The 16181-nt window shown below is 34.8% G+C and overlaps 1 protein-coding gene across 1 annotated transcript; it reads right to left on the reverse strand.

Moving 5' to 3' along the window:
- Positions 1 to 3858: 3858 nt before the first annotated feature.
- On the reverse strand, positions 3859 to 14950 carry LOC118262916 (uncharacterized). Its single transcript, XM_035574587.2, has 15 exons — positions 14637 to 14950; positions 13918 to 14151; positions 13328 to 13522; positions 12942 to 13100; positions 12483 to 12608; positions 12159 to 12397; positions 11072 to 11180; positions 10428 to 10549; positions 9975 to 10074; positions 8880 to 9026; positions 6173 to 6344; positions 5745 to 5888; positions 5371 to 5527; positions 4915 to 5101; positions 3859 to 4816 (listed from the first exon to the last, which is right to left on the reverse strand). The coding sequence occupies exons 1-15, from the start codon at positions 14858 to 14860 to the stop codon at positions 3859 to 3861; spliced, it is 3273 nt and encodes a 1090-aa protein (XP_035430480.2). The 5' UTR covers positions 14861 to 14950.
- Positions 14951 to 16181: the final 1231 nt, after the last annotated feature.

The raw sequence follows: 16181 nt of genomic DNA on the forward strand, positions 1-16181 counted from the left end.
TTCGATACTATTAACTATATATTAATTTCATATCTGTGCACAAACATGAACCTACTTGTATCATACATCTTACACTATCATTTGTTCAATTAAAACTGAATATTCATTTTTTTTATAAACGTAACGTAAGTCTTTTGTAGAATATTTTTCAAATGAAATAAGACAAGCTACTGTACCTATATAGTGAAGCAATGGACACTGTACTATAGCCAATAAGCTAAGATGTGAGCCTAATGTCCTGTAGAGTTTATCAAAGAGTTTGTTACCAAGATAGACAAAACGTTGTGATATTTTACAAGTTTACAAGTATTGCGTAAATAAAGCATTTCTAATTTTGTTCTCCGCACTACGTGTATTATTAAGTTATACGTATAATAATATACTAATACTACTACTATAAATATACTAGGTAATGTTTTATTCGCCATACGTCAATAACTCGCCTTTTGTAATATCAGAATATTGCACATGATACATAATATGAAACTAGCTTCGACCGCGTTCTTGGGATAAAAATGAACCCATATGTTATTCCACATTATATTTTAGGTCTCTGTACCCAACTTTATCCGAATCCGTCCACTATTTTTTTCGTGAAAAAGTAACAACCATACATACGAACAAATTATATTCATCTTTACAAACTTTTACGTTTATAATATTCATAGGATCACACTGTCACTCTAATATTATAAATGTGTAAAGTTTGGATCTTTGTCCATCAATCATACTGAAACTACTGAACGAATTTTGTTGAAATTTGGTATACAGACAAATTATGAGCTGGCTTAGATGATAGAATACTTTTTATCCCATGGGAACGCTGGCAAAACAGCTGGCGAGTATAAGTAATTATAAAAGATTTTCTTGGAGTAACGATTTTTAAACAGAAAAACCTAGTAATAGGTGCTTATTCGAACGTCTAAATTTATAAGCGGGTATGATTCCCAGGACCTATTAGGTTTTTCTAAGGTGCCATAACAATGAGTCAGTTTAATTTAATTGGTGTGGCGAAACAAATAGCAATAGATACATATTTTTATACTTACTGTAGCATACAAAGTGATCTCTCGTAAAAGCTTTACCACGAATAAATGTACCACTCAATACATTAACACGTTTAAGTAAAGAATTACTAATGACACTTGTTCGTATCGTAAAACGTTATAATATATTCTGAGCGTCATTATTGTACTCAAGTTTACTTTTCATGAAATACCACAACTTTTACACGAGCACGAGTGGTTAGCAAATCTCTTAGGACATTTTAAATTCCTGGAACCATTTTCTTCTTTCTGACTTTATTCAAAACTCACTACCACAGCAAAGTTCGTACGGCCTCAATCACTTTTTTCTCACCATCAAATCCAAAATCAAAGTTAGCCAAATCGATTAAGTCGTTCTCGAATTTTAGCGAGCCTAACAACAGAGATTCCTTGGAGTCGGCCCAGTGGGTTCTCCTTCATTTTCTCCCCCAGCCAGACATCTTCCTAACACAAACTCCCTTTTTCCTCATTATTATTATCAGTATTTACACAGAGTATCTATTCATATTTTGTTTGGTGGTCCTCTGCCCTTTTCTAATTTAGAGTATGGTCATGTAGTGATGCTAAATTGTAGTGATGACCAGCTTTCTTCTACATTGTGACACGCAATGAAAACCAGTTTGTAACCGACTTCATAATTTTGATATTAAGTCAAAATCCAATGAAATAATTGACATATTGGAGTAGGTTGACCTCTAGGCCTGTACTTTGTAGAAAAAACACGCTCGTTGGATGTTTCTGTGAATAACACCACAATTATTACCCCCTAGTAAAATATCTCAACAGTAGCACGGAATCTAAATTGGTGGAGAGTGTATCACCATACTTTGGATCACAACGGACATAGCAAAGTACAAACACGTATAAGGCATTAATGGCTATCGTAATACCAAAACTTTTAATATTGAAATAGAATCATAACTAAGCAAGTACTATAGTAAGTACTATACTCTTATTGACAGTCGCTATTTGAGATGAAATAGAAAATATGTATATTGTACATATCTTGCTTAAATGCGAAATAAATCTAAATTCCAGCAAAAGACGTGAAAAAATAAGACATTAGAAAAAAAAATACTGATATTTTGCTATCGATAAATTCAAGCCCTCGTCTAGTACCTATAAACATTAAAAACTTTGCCCTAGCAACGGTCTTCGAAGTGCCCAGCTAGGTAGGTACCGACACAACCCACGGATCCCTCATTTAAATTTGTGTATACACAGTGTATGTAGTCAATTACTATGTAAATATTCGTGTTAAATAGGAGCATGCTAGGAAAAGGCCAGGATGATGTACAAGTGAGTCATGTGACGGTCGACGCGTAGGCGCTTCACATAAAATCTCTCTGGCGACCGAGCGCGACGCAGAATCTGCCGCCCGCTCAATTGGACTCAATTGCTTTAATTGATTTCAATTGAAATGACCTCGCGCACCGGCTCTCGGCTCCCGCTTCTAGTCTGACACTTTTACATCTATCTTTTTTGGAACTGACATAAAAGCTCTAAGATAAATTTCATTGCCCCCAATGAAACGAGACAATCGTTTGTCACAGCAATATCCTCTACAATAAATGTTTTGTGTATCTGTACTTCACTAACGAATGTCATTAAATATCTTTTTATTTTCAACTGACACTTTTATTGGTGTAGGTAATGTAAAAACCTAGACTCAAACAGTGTTTTGACTGCCTCGTTGTTCGATTAGTTGTAAGTGCGACTATCGAGTAAGGTTTCTAGTTATCTAGTTAGTTAGAAAAGTATCCTACTGAGATGTTCAGTTTCCAGAAATTCTCATTTTAATTTCAGAGTCAGAGCCTGAAATTGTGCCTTTATTTGTACCTAGATGATAGATGACAATAGGCTACTTTTACATTATATTTTATAAATCGTGAAAAGCGACTGTTACGTAGGTACATTTAATATTATACACAACCTTTCTGGGAATAAAACGCGTGGCTTTGTGTACACCATATCTATACCTACAATTAAATATGTTAAATCTTTATAATAGTAATTTAATAATAATTGTTGCTAATAATAATAGTTAATAATTGTCTAATTTTACATATTTTAATTATTTATTCATCACATTTCCAACTAGTCAAATTCAATACTTTTATCGAAATGTCAAAAACTATATATTCCTACTCAAAAACTAACTAACTGTAAAAATTAAAAAATGACGTGTAGTGGTCGTCTTAATTAATGAAAGTACGATTTGGGATATTTAATTAAATTTTTTAATCTAGGAAACTACATAATTGTAGTGAAAAAAATGCAGAATAACTATAGGTACTTTTATTTATTAGCTCAGATCTTCATAATAATAGGTAGGTAAGATACGATACGAGAGAATAAATAGACTAACAATTTATTCTCTCCACTACACGTCAACAATGATGCACTCTTAGCTCGCGAATTAGGGTGATGTGATCTACTAAATAAAACGCTTATTTAAATTTTAAAATAATGAAAGAGGTACACAATGACGGAATGACATTAAAAAGACATCACACATTTTGGCACGTGTTCTATCCGGTGCACAATTGGTCTTAATTAGGAAATAGCGGCGCGGGCGCAGACGCCGCTTTGTCGACCATCTTCTACCGACACGCAACGTCACAGTGTTCATAAATAATTTATTCTGCATCTCAAAACATTCCAATTAACTGGCCTAGAATTGTTAAATCTATTTATTTTTATCATAATATACATATATATCATTAACCCTTCTTATAAATCAAAATAGACATTAAAATCAGTAACTACAATTATAGAATTAATTAAAGGTAAAAAGAGATAAGCAAAAACTTTAAAATTTCAACAATTGTGTCTTTTTCTTAGGTGGTTTTTTAGGTTTGTTTTTACTGCTGCCCCAAAAATATGCTTTCTTACTGGTACTGGTGCTTGGCTCTTCGATTTGGCCGCCGGAGTCCGACTGATCTGAGTGCAGATTCTTCCCGCTCCCATACACCACGCTCCGCCGCCGACCACGTTCATGAACTGCCTCCTCGTCTTTTACATTCTCACTTTGTGACGCCTTAATTTCTTCAAATCTTAATTTCTTTTGGACATTTGCATGTTCAACGTTTTTCTCACTTATGTCCGTATTCACTGAAATGACGTTTTCTGGCACAACGACGCTTGGTCCATAATCAAGGCTTTGTATTTCCTCTTCTTCTTCTCTTTCGGGTGAAAGTTGAGTTAAGTAATCTGAACCACTTTCGTCGCGATAAGGTGGCATGTCCACAGAAACAGATCTTGCCCGTTTGAAGAAGTCCAAAATACTCAACTCTTCAGATTCGCGTTCAGTGGACATACGATCTTCAACAAAATTGATGTCCGTTGATCTTCGCTTTCCTTCGTAAAAAGTTACTATGTCTTCCATCTCAGAATCAAACTCCGGTGATTTGATGGAATCTGACACGTTAACAACAAGTGAACCCGAATCAATTAAACTTGAACCTGTTTGTACTGCCATATCTGTAAATTCAGGAACTCCCAATTTATTTAACTCAACTTCACCATACGAATAAATTCGTGGGCGGTCTAAGTCAAATTCAGATTCTTTCTTTGTGGGTGTCGCATCACCTTTTGATTTACGTCTCCATCGAAATAATCTGAGAAATCGCATAATATAAGGACTAACTGACTTTCTTTTAATTTCCATGTCTCTACATTCCATGTCATAATGAATGTCACCGCCTCGATAGAACTCCTTTGGACCATCGGTGTCATGTGGAGACCTCATAATCGGATCCAAGTATAAACTGAAAACAAAAACAGTCATCGCATTATAGAAGTTAGCAAATACATGTTTTCAAACTTGTTGATTTGATTGATGATTTATACATTAAAATAAACCTACACATTCTCAGCAGCGTCAGTGTATATGAAAAAGGCATCAGAAACTCTGGGCACGCATCGCTTGAGCCAGTAGTGCACGATATATAGCAGAGTAAGTAAAACTGCCAAGAAAGTTATGGCTGCAAGGCACACATTGTGCTGGAGTCCCGCTGATCTTCCACACGTCAGACGATCCTCATCATATATGTCTGAAATACAGAAGATTTCAGGTATCCTACATAGGTTTAGGTATGAAAAACATTAATAAATTTACTTTAACATTGATAGGTATGAAACAAAAAATTTGGATAATTCCCCGTAAATTCTCGGGCTCAATTTATTGTCCATGAATATGTTTGAACTAAAACAACACACAAGGATTTTTTCTACGTTATATTTTGTCGATGATGTTTTGAGCTGACTGTCAGTGACTGTAAGAATGCATACAAAGCCTGATAAACACGAGGAGATGAGTTACCGTATGAGCCACAGTTGGGAACGCCGTCGCAAGCACTGAGTGAGTCGATACAGACGCGTGCGCCGGACACCTGGCACTCGAGGTTCGACGACGGACACTGCGCATCGCTGGACAGCAGAGTGCGTGCAGGAGTTACCACCACCGTCATACGGTCCAACTGCACTCCACATATAGGAAAAATAACAAATATTTTCGTAATGATCGATATTTTAAATAACTTGGATGTTATTCATAGATAAAAATAAAATAATTAGGAGAAATTGCATCTTTATTTATGAGTTATTGCTACGTAACATTTTTTAAACATTCAAGCTTTAATACACCTACATCTAATACAATAAAATGTAAAAATTAACAGGTATTAACGAACTCACAGTAAAATTGGAAATAGCGAGCACAAGTCTGGATGAGTTGAACAGGTAAACGTGTCTTGCAGATGCTTCATCATAGTCACAGATATTGAACAGCACTGGCCCAACGTACTGCCGCAGGTAGCGTAACGCCACACGGTCGTGGATCTGAAGACAATAAAGACAGACTCCTCTCGAATCCACAAGACTTCATTTGGCACGGAGCCACGGTTAATGTCATGGGTTACCGGGGCTCCGGCTCGAAACAGGAGTAGAAACGGAGTAGTTTTAGTCAGTAAGAGTCCAACATTCCCTCTCGCTTCGCCCAAGGGAGGAGACATTGAATGATTGTCTCTTCTTAAAAAAAAAAACTTCATGCTATACAGAAAATATTTATTTTAGCACACAACTAGTTGTACTCAGTGAAGTTAACTAGTTGAATCGCAACGAACCTCGTCATCTTGCAATTCGATAAGTCGCTGAAACTCTTGCGCATTCGATATTTTGTCGCTGTAAGGGGTCGAGGTTGGAATCTCCATCTTGACTGGCAGATAATGAGGCTTCACATGTTCGATGGGAATGGCGTGTATGTACCGTTTCTTGCGCTGCTGCGGTGTAGCACTACTGCAACTCATTAATAAACGCATTGTTCAATTAAACATTTAATTCCTAAGAATTTCCTAATTTTGTAGCTCAATTTTGTTTTATTTTAGGAATCAATTTGTAGTTCCTGTTTGTATTTTATAATATTTGATCTGACCATCCTCCTTAAGCCTTCTCAACACGGGAATTCTTTGAATTTATTCTCTTTTATTTATCTCTGTACGTGGCTAAAACTATAGTTTAATCGTGAAAACATAATTCAACTTGCAAACCCATTTCTATATTTAGACAATAACTTTGAAACCCACCAACATAACCCACTGATAACTAATCTAATAGTTACCCAGATTGAAACGGTAATCTCTTGTTAATTTTAACCGGGTATTTAACTAGTACAAAATTACGAAAATAACAGTTTAATGACTGAGAAAAGCCCTACTACCTAGTGTCAGTTGTCACATAAAACTAGTAGCAGAGGTTTTCTCACTAATTTTATTACCATCACCAGCAAACCCTACGAACTCCGTTTCACCACCAATGTTATTTTTTTCCTGAATTTTCTTTGCTATAAATCTCACGGAGCCCGAAACCTCTCCAACGAAAGCAAAACCATGAAAATCGGTTCGTGCATTCTGGAGTTATAGCGTCAGGAAGGAAAACCCGACCTATTTTTATATTATAGAAGACTAGCTTCCGCCCGCGACTCCGTCCGCGCGGATGTCGGTCTTCGCGTGGAAGTTTTATTTCTTCATTTTGAATAACTCTGACAATGACATCTTATAAATATCTATTGGACCCAAATACGGCGAGGGCAATAATAATTAAGGAGATCCCTCTATTGAGCTACTGCTATTGAGCTCGCGTTCTGTAGGTATAATAAAACTGAAAAATTAAGATTTTTTTTCTACATATTTTCCAGGATAAAAAGTTTCCTATTTTATGCCCAGGACAATAAGGTATAATTATACCTAATTTCATCGAAATCGAACCGTTAGTTTTCACGTGATGCCTGAACATACAGACAGACAAACAAAAAAAAAATTAATCACATATTTGGGTTTGGTATCGATGCAGTAACACCCCCTGCTATTTATTTTTTCAATATTTTCAATGTACAGAATTGTCTTTCTACAGATTTATTATAATATTGCCCGCGACTTCGTTCGCGTGGAATAGTGACTTCCGGCAAATTTTTGGTTTTAACCACATAGTTCCCGATCTCGCGGGATCTCTTCAAAAATGAGATGTGGAAGATATTCCAGGGAACTCTTCAAAAATCAACATAATGAGCTCTGCGTTTGAATTTAATAGATGTATACTCACTTAGGGCATTGAAAAAATAGTTTAAAAACGGACTTAAACTAACTTAAAACTAAAGAAAGCTACGAATTACGAATTTATAACAATTAAAAAAGAAACTATATTACAACCTATCCTCTATGCTATAATAACCAAGCTTAAACTAAATAATTTAAAAGAAACGACTTAAATCTAATCTAATTAATTTATAAATTAGACTTACAATTTTATTAAAAAAACTAACTACAGTAACTACTAATAATCGATATCAAACTAAACCTACGTTAAATAGTTTAACCAAAAAACCAGGAAAACCCAACAAATAAACTTATTAATTGACAAATACAACGAAACCAATTTAGAATATACGAAACAGCAGGACCACTACAGACAAATAATCATACGACTGATAATACACTTTTTCTACGATAGTACCGAAGCGCTCGGCCGATACCCAACCAAATGAATGTAACGAAACCATAGCGCGATCTATTTCGATCCCAACGCCATCTATCGAGGATAAAGACAACTTGGATTATTTATTTATACTCCGTTCGGGCATTTTCTTTGTACTAAAAGTTTAATTATATTGATATTATTTTTTTCATACCTTTTTACTATTTATTTACTTTTTTCGATGAATTAAAACAATAACATGAACCGAAGTCGTGTAACGATCGACATAGAATTATTTATAAATAATTTATTTCTTATTTTTATTTTTTGATTTTTGAAATAAAAATATATCTATGTCCTTTCTAAGGTTCTAAACTATATCTGTACCAAATTTCAACCAAATCCGTCAAATAGTTGCGGAGATTAATGGTATAAGCATAGAATGTTCGACGTGATTCTTTAATTTGACATAACTTTTTTATTTATGAACCGATTGACATGAAACAAACACTAAATGTAAATTTAAGCATCCCACAATATATTCGTGAAAACCGCATCCAACTCGGATCAGCCGTTTCTGAGATTAGCGCGCACAGACGAACAGACAAACAGACAAACAGACAAACAGACAAACAGACAAAAAAAAAGTTAATTACATTTTTGGGTTCGACATCGACATAACAATAACCCCTGCTATTTTTTTTATTTTTATTTTCAATGTACAGACAGCACTTTTCTACGATTTTATTATATGTATTATAGAATAGATTACTTACCGTTTTTTCATTTAATTTAGTTTAGCTCGCGATAGCTAATGTACAAGGATATAAAGATATGTTTTAGAGATGGAGCTACACTTGCCTCGGTGTGGATACGGTAGCGTTGTCGCCCCGCGTGTCAACGTCCTCGCGGGGCGTGACGGATTGGTTCAGCGCTACTGCCATTAGAGACGCTGCGTGTACCATGTTCTCAAACGACTCGTGGTCTAGTAGAGTCAAAGGCCTTTCTCTAAAATACACAATTTTCACTTAAAAGAAAATTTCCGTAATAAGTAATCTGTTTGTGGTTCCATAAAAATCACATATTTTGCTTAATTTATTTTTATTTGCTACGAGGGTGTAGCAGTCGTAGCGAGTTTTTGTTTATTCGACAAACGCACTCAAGTTATTAACACTAACAGTCTACACACTACAATTAAGTACATTTGGAAAAACTAACGTTCTTTCTGTCGATGGAAAATAATTTCAATCTGTTATATCATTTATATTATCTGTGGCAAGCTGGCCACTTATAAGAATGGAAACTATTTATGACCTTCTTTTGTTTTATAAAATATATTTAGTGTGCTTCTGACTATGTTTGATTTACATTTAAAATTGTTTCAATAATATACATTAAAAATATAAAACACAGACAATGAATTATTTTCTATTATCGTTATCGTTGCTTTTACACACAACACATCTTATATAAATATCAATCCTTATAAATTATTAGGTGATAGCTGGACAGGATAGGATAAAGAGCCAAACTATCTAATAATATAACTATGGAAATAGAACATCATACAAAGCATGGGCTAACGGAAATGGATCATTGTTATACTAGAAGGCGGTCGCCAACTAATATAGAATTTATTTCACTGTTTGCATCGTCAACTCTTGCGCATCGCAGGTGTTCATTAAACTCAGAATATAACAAACAATTACAATAAGTATGTGTAAATTGTTTAATGAAATTTACATAATATGTAGATGAGCGTAATGTGTAGAATTTATCTACATTTTCTTTAATAGAAATGTTGAAGTTACTGTTTTAGGTAAAGAATTTATGATTTAAATGGACCTGACTGTATGTAATTATTGATATGTCATTTACACAATAAAATATTAAACCTTAAAAAATCTATAAAAAGCAATGTTTTTATTGGAATACTTATTGGGTAAAGATACTAACATTGAGGTTGTAGATAAAGGTGTGGATGTATCGTTTACTCCTGCTATTGACGTTGCCGACTCGATTAAAGATGAAGGCTCATTGTTCTCCAATTGTGTCACTGCAATATAAGAAAATCTTTATACTTTGTAACCCCTTCATCTGAATTTTCTTGTATAATTTTTTTTGTTATATTTTTGTAAATAGGTGTGATATCTACACAGTTATCGTTGTATAAAACTTGTTTATTATTCAAATTCTGTAACTTTTGTTTTAAAATGCCATTTTGTGATAGACCATTGTAAGTTAGGCAAATATTTACCACCTCGCAATGGACATCAGGCTTATTATAATAAAATACGAAAATGTTTAAAAACAACAGCATGATATTTTGTAGTTTTAAGTACTTATACCTAAGTAAATAAGCAGTTAATTTATAATTGGGTATAATTAAATGTATGCGATGGTAGATACCATTTAAAACAACTGTATCTAGGTCTAAAGCAGGTAGCAGAATCTCAGTGCTGCCATCTATGTTACTACTGGAAATTTGTGTTGTCGCTGTATCCTCTACTTCATCATCCAAATAATTTGTCCTGAAAATATATTGCAAAGAAATAAATAAACGGATTTTTTATTTGAAATGTTGTTTTAATTTACCTTTCCTATGTAATTTTATATTTACGATATTCATGATAATTATAAAAATTACAATCAAAACTTTGATATAACTTAAGTACATTAAGTAGTCGTTGAAAATTACAAGCTACTTAATAAAAATGGGTTTAAAAGAATAATTCCTTATATTAGTGAAATAATAATATGTCAATCTGTATAGTGGCATACGTATGATGTTTTTAAGATAGGTTTCATTTTAATTTGGCATATTTTTTGTTTTTATACCTTTATCTTATCAAAGGAAATTCTTCAAAAGATAAAATTAAATAATACGAATATGGAACTCTTCTTCATTCAAATTATTGTAGAAGGAGCACTAATCAAGAAGGAGATCTACTTAATACATCTTATCTCTCTGAATATAATACACAATAATACAATTAAACGTACATACATAAAATATTATATAGGTATAATTAATAAATACAAGGTAATGTTACCGGTAAGTGGCCGACGGTTGTCTCCATGTGATGGCGTCGGTTTTGTACTGCGTCGTGCTATGCCATGAAGCGGTCGTTGGATGGTCACTCGACACGTTTGGTACTGAACCTGAATTTGTCCACGTATTTTTTATTCAGTTTCTCTTCATTGATTGCTTACCATCACTAGATAAGACTGGTCGTTTGCCAGCTCATTCCTATAAAAATGAAGTCAACCAAACTATTGTTTCTTAGATAATTTCTACTTAAGCTTTGCTTGCCATATTATTGGGTGTTTTGATGACAAGACAGATTTACCTATATGACAGAAGTTTCTCATGTGAAACTAACACTTCAATAGAGGTGATAGCTTTTAAAGTAATGTGTGGCATAAAAAATAACACTTCAAACCTAAGTTAGTAATAAGATAACAATACATCAGACAACATAAGTTCACCGTAAGTACATAGCTAAGTATACTTACATATACGGTACGAGGTATAAGCCATATACCTACATAACATAAGTGAATAAGTGTTACTACAAATGAGTAAGCGCAAGCTGATGCCGATGTAGTGGAGTTACAAGAATGACTGTTCCAATTAAAAAGTCATTCATTCGTAATGAATGAATCTGCTAAGGTACCTATAGGTACTAAATATACGAATGAACATTGCATGAATGGGACAGACTCTTTAAGTATTAAATATCTGTTCCATAAGACTAAATAATGCATTTACATTGTTATTATAAGTTGCTATGTTTTTTCTCTTTAAAATGCTTTGCCTCACACTAGGATTTTCTCCTCTGTCATAGATGCATTTACAAACATACAAGTTCACATACAAATGATACACAGACCCGAAATAACAATTTGTGGATCACACAAAGAGTACAGAAGCAACGCGTTGCGCGGCAGCCGGTTGCCCAGTCGCCGCACCAACCGTGCAATCAAATGTTAATTTGATAGTGATTACTCAAGGGTTGATTTATTCCCACTTGGCACAGAAAATCTATAGTAGACCAAGTTAAACATAAGTGATTCTTACGACAAATACTGGTGTGAAAATTTAAGTTCTATTTGCTACTCGTAAATCTGCGAACTAACCAGTTTCGTTGGTTCCAATTTTCGCAAGTCCCTGCAAAAGATTTTCCAAGTTCTCATCAACTCTTGCTTTGCCATCAACATATTCAGCCCTATTCAGGTTTTTCAAAATGGCGTTAACTGCATCCCAAGACTCGGGGGCTTGTTCCTTATTTAACGTAGATTGTGAAGTTCGATGATGGCTTGTGAATATGTCGCGAGCCCGCGACACAAAAGTAGGATATTGAAACTTAGGTAAAGATCTAAAAAAATATAGAAATACATACACAAAAAAGACGTCCAATTATTATATCTAGTTAAAATGAATTATTCAAATACAATCCTTACGTCTTCAAGAATAAAGATTGTTTTTCAGCCAGCAACATTTTGTTTTTTTTAAAGTCAAGTCTATGATTATCGTAGTACTTGTGTTGTGGACGTTTAGTCGGTAAATTAAATACAGGGTAAGATAATCTGAAACACGAATAAAATGTTTAATAACTTTTTAAATGTACACCTAAGAAGTTAGCATAATTTCATCATAATTTTCTTATTTATTTCTTTCTAGTTATACTGAGGTATGTATAAATCCTTTGAAAATGAATACAATCAGTCAATCACCTAAAATGATTAATGAAGTCTAGTAGAGATGGTGTCCGTTTAAACTAATGGAGAAAATATTTTATATAAAAAAACCTATTACTTAATGTCAGTGTATTTTCCAAACTTAACAACTTTTTTGCAATGTTCCTGAAATTCTGTGGTAATGTTGACAAAGGGTATCTAACCGTACAGTTTGTTTACTACCTGTAGTCTGGTGTGAATAAATCAGAATTGAAGTCGAATTGGAACTGCGGAGGCTCGGGTTCAACAGCGACGGGAGTGCGGAGCGCGCCCCCTGTGTCATTGTCTTCTAACGAGAACTGCAGCAGAGGCAGCACCGTCGTCTTATATGTCACATTAGGCCTAAATCAACAGCCTTATTATATAACTTAGAATACTTTTTCCTATTCATCAACTTTCGATTAATTATTTATGGAAGTCGTCGAGACATTAACCTCATGAAGAAGCACAAAATTTTTATTCTGCTGGAAATATTTAAAGCTGCAATTGCAACAACTTGTTTTCCTACCATTCTAAGCATTTCATTACAAGTTCAACATTTTACTTACATATGTAATAAATGTACCAACCATGGTTTAACATCAAACATTTTATCAAAAATCTCCTCAGTGTCGAAGATGGTTTTGGGTGGCAGTTGCCCGGGCACCAATTTAAACGACACATTGACTAGGGGTATCTCCACAACATAGTCATCTGGCTGCTTCTCAGTTTTCTTAATGTCCTCCGACTCGGTTGTCGACGTTGTAGGGGGTGGCGTATGAATTCTTTGAAAAGAAATAGTTGTTAGGTATATGTTTACAGATCTTACATAAACTCACAGGTTTTTCAGATATACCTATAGGTTATAGCTTTGGAGAAACAACACTGCTCTGCCATTTTTACATTTAGTGTTCAGGTATGTACGAGTACCTACTTATGTATTTCACTTTCACAGTAATTAGGTACATCTACTATTTATTTGTTGTACAGTGTAGGTACTTAGTAGTACACATAGCGGTTATATTATTACATAGGTACCAAATAGCCCTACCTACAGGTAGGTAGGTACCTACTCCAATTTAGGATTGGTTTGGCTTAACATAGATAAATATTTCTTGGTATAGATACTAGATACTGAACAACGAGTAAAAAAATATGATTATGCTTATTGTTTAATTACCTCGTCTTCTGTTTCGTGGTAGTCGTAGGTTGCGTAGTTTTTATGGTATACAGACGTTCATCTTCCTTGGGCTGCATATCCATAACACCATGTGGCATGGCGCCCCAATAACCACCGAACGTCTCCCCTAATTCATAAACTAGAAGCTGATTTTTATTTTTACGGCATGATTCTATCAGGGTTTTGTTGGATACCAGCTGGATTACCAGTATTATATTACTACCAGACTCCGTCCTGTAAAAGTAATAGAAATAAACAAAACTTTTTCACAATCATTTTAGGAAGTTTGAGTTCCTATTTATTTAAGTAGGTACCACCTAACTTCAATTTGATGACAGTATTTTGCTTATCTTAACGCCGTTTGGCTCTGGCTACACTAACGGTTTTTAATACAATGAAATGTAACGCAGTTAAAAACCACTGTGGTTCCGTAATGTATATAGTTAGAATACTGATATGTTTCTAGGCAGTGCCGGCGTAAGGGCCACTGACACCCCGGGCGAAAATATTGTGGCGCCCACTTTAGGGAAGCAATATCAAGTGTTAGTAGTAGTTTTTCACTTTATTGGCGCCCCCCAGACTTTGTCGCCCTGGGCCATCGGCCCATGTCGCCCCCCCCCCCCCCTTACGCCGGCACTGTTTCTAGGTACCTAGTTGTACTTTCTATATCCCTATATACAAGTATAAATGTGGTGAGAAAGGTTGCGTTTTGTACAAACCTTACACCAATAAAGCAACTGTAGGGTAATTCCAGTCGCGAGAAGTGCATGATTTGTGAGTACGCGTCCACCACTTGCTTGCCAAGAAATACTGAGGGCATCACGCGCCTCCGACAGTGTTCCGACATGTCCTTCTGGTGAACAAACTTTCGGAGAGTTAAAGCTAACTCAGCTTGTTTTACAAACACTAATATAACCAATAAGGCTTTCCAAATATACGACATTTTAATACTTATTTAGCACTTTTTCAATATTAACCATAATATATTCCTACATAGCTATAGGTACCTACATGGCCATATAGATACAAAGGATATTAGTACCTTTTTCGAAAAAATGACACTGGACTTTCATTTTCCTTTTCAGTCAACTAGGTACTGAACATTCGCCCAAGGTGGGAGAAGTAATTGGACGATTTTCCCCCCTCAAAAAAAAAGGTACTGAACATACGTGTCATACCCATGGTCATGCAATCAATGGTTTCTAGAGAAAGCGAATACTTATGGGGTTGAAAGATCCGGAGCTGCGGACTACAGCAGCAGATTTACCGGGCTCCGGCTCGAAAAGCAGGAGTAGGAACGGGGGTGGTTTTTAGTTAGTAAGAATCTGATACTCCCTCTCGCGGAGAGGGCGAGTCCTTGAGTGAGCGAAGCCAATGGACGATTATCCCGGCTCAAAAAAAAAGTTGGAAAACTTAATATAAGAAATTACCATTATGTTACAATATTAGGCTATTCTTGAAATAACGCGAAATTTTGCAGGTAGATGACTGTAGGTATGCACTTAAGTGAATTCTTCCCTCATGGCTACTATGTATAGGCAAATATTTGTATTATTTTATTGTTTACAAAACTAGTGAAGAAAGAGAAGCACTTTGTTGAATAAGTACGAGTACATAAAAGATAGGTACGTACATGGTCGTAGGTATAATATAATCGTCTCCCTTGTGCTTATAAAATGCTTTGATGTGATGCGGTGCGGGTCACGCGACCCCTATCATTGTCCCAGCAGACGCGCGGCGGCGTCACGCTATTTCATTTTTTACAAATATTAGTGAGACCATCGGAAAATATAATACAATGCAACCTACCTATAAAGAATGTATTGTGAATTAGTGCTTTTGGTAGTTTAGGTCATGGTGTTCAAATAGTTAATACAATAAGTCGGTAACTTAGAGAATATAATTGCTTTTCCCGTCAAAGTTCTACCTACTCTACAGGAAGTAATGAAGTTGCGGTACCTACATACCTACCTATGTGCCCTATTCTATTTAAATGTTGTATAAATACAGATTTATAGTATTTAATGTAATACATAAATAACTAAAGTCTACAACATGAAGTTATTACTAAAATGGTAAATTTTGACCGTGCGTACCTAAATAACATAAACTTGCTAAACCCACCAGGGTAGCAAGTATTCTATAGTAATTTTTGCATTAGGTTTAGCAAGTACCTATTATTGTCGAAATAGATCATGCAAGATTATTTTTATCATCATAATAATATTAACCGATACCGAGCAGTAAATTTCAAAAAACGTAAA

Source organism: Spodoptera frugiperda, chromosome 12 (assembly GCF_023101765.2).
Source record: "Spodoptera frugiperda isolate SF20-4 chromosome 12, AGI-APGP_CSIRO_Sfru_2.0, whole genome shotgun sequence".
Lineage (NCBI taxonomy): Eukaryota > Metazoa > Arthropoda > Insecta > Lepidoptera > Noctuidae > Spodoptera > Spodoptera frugiperda.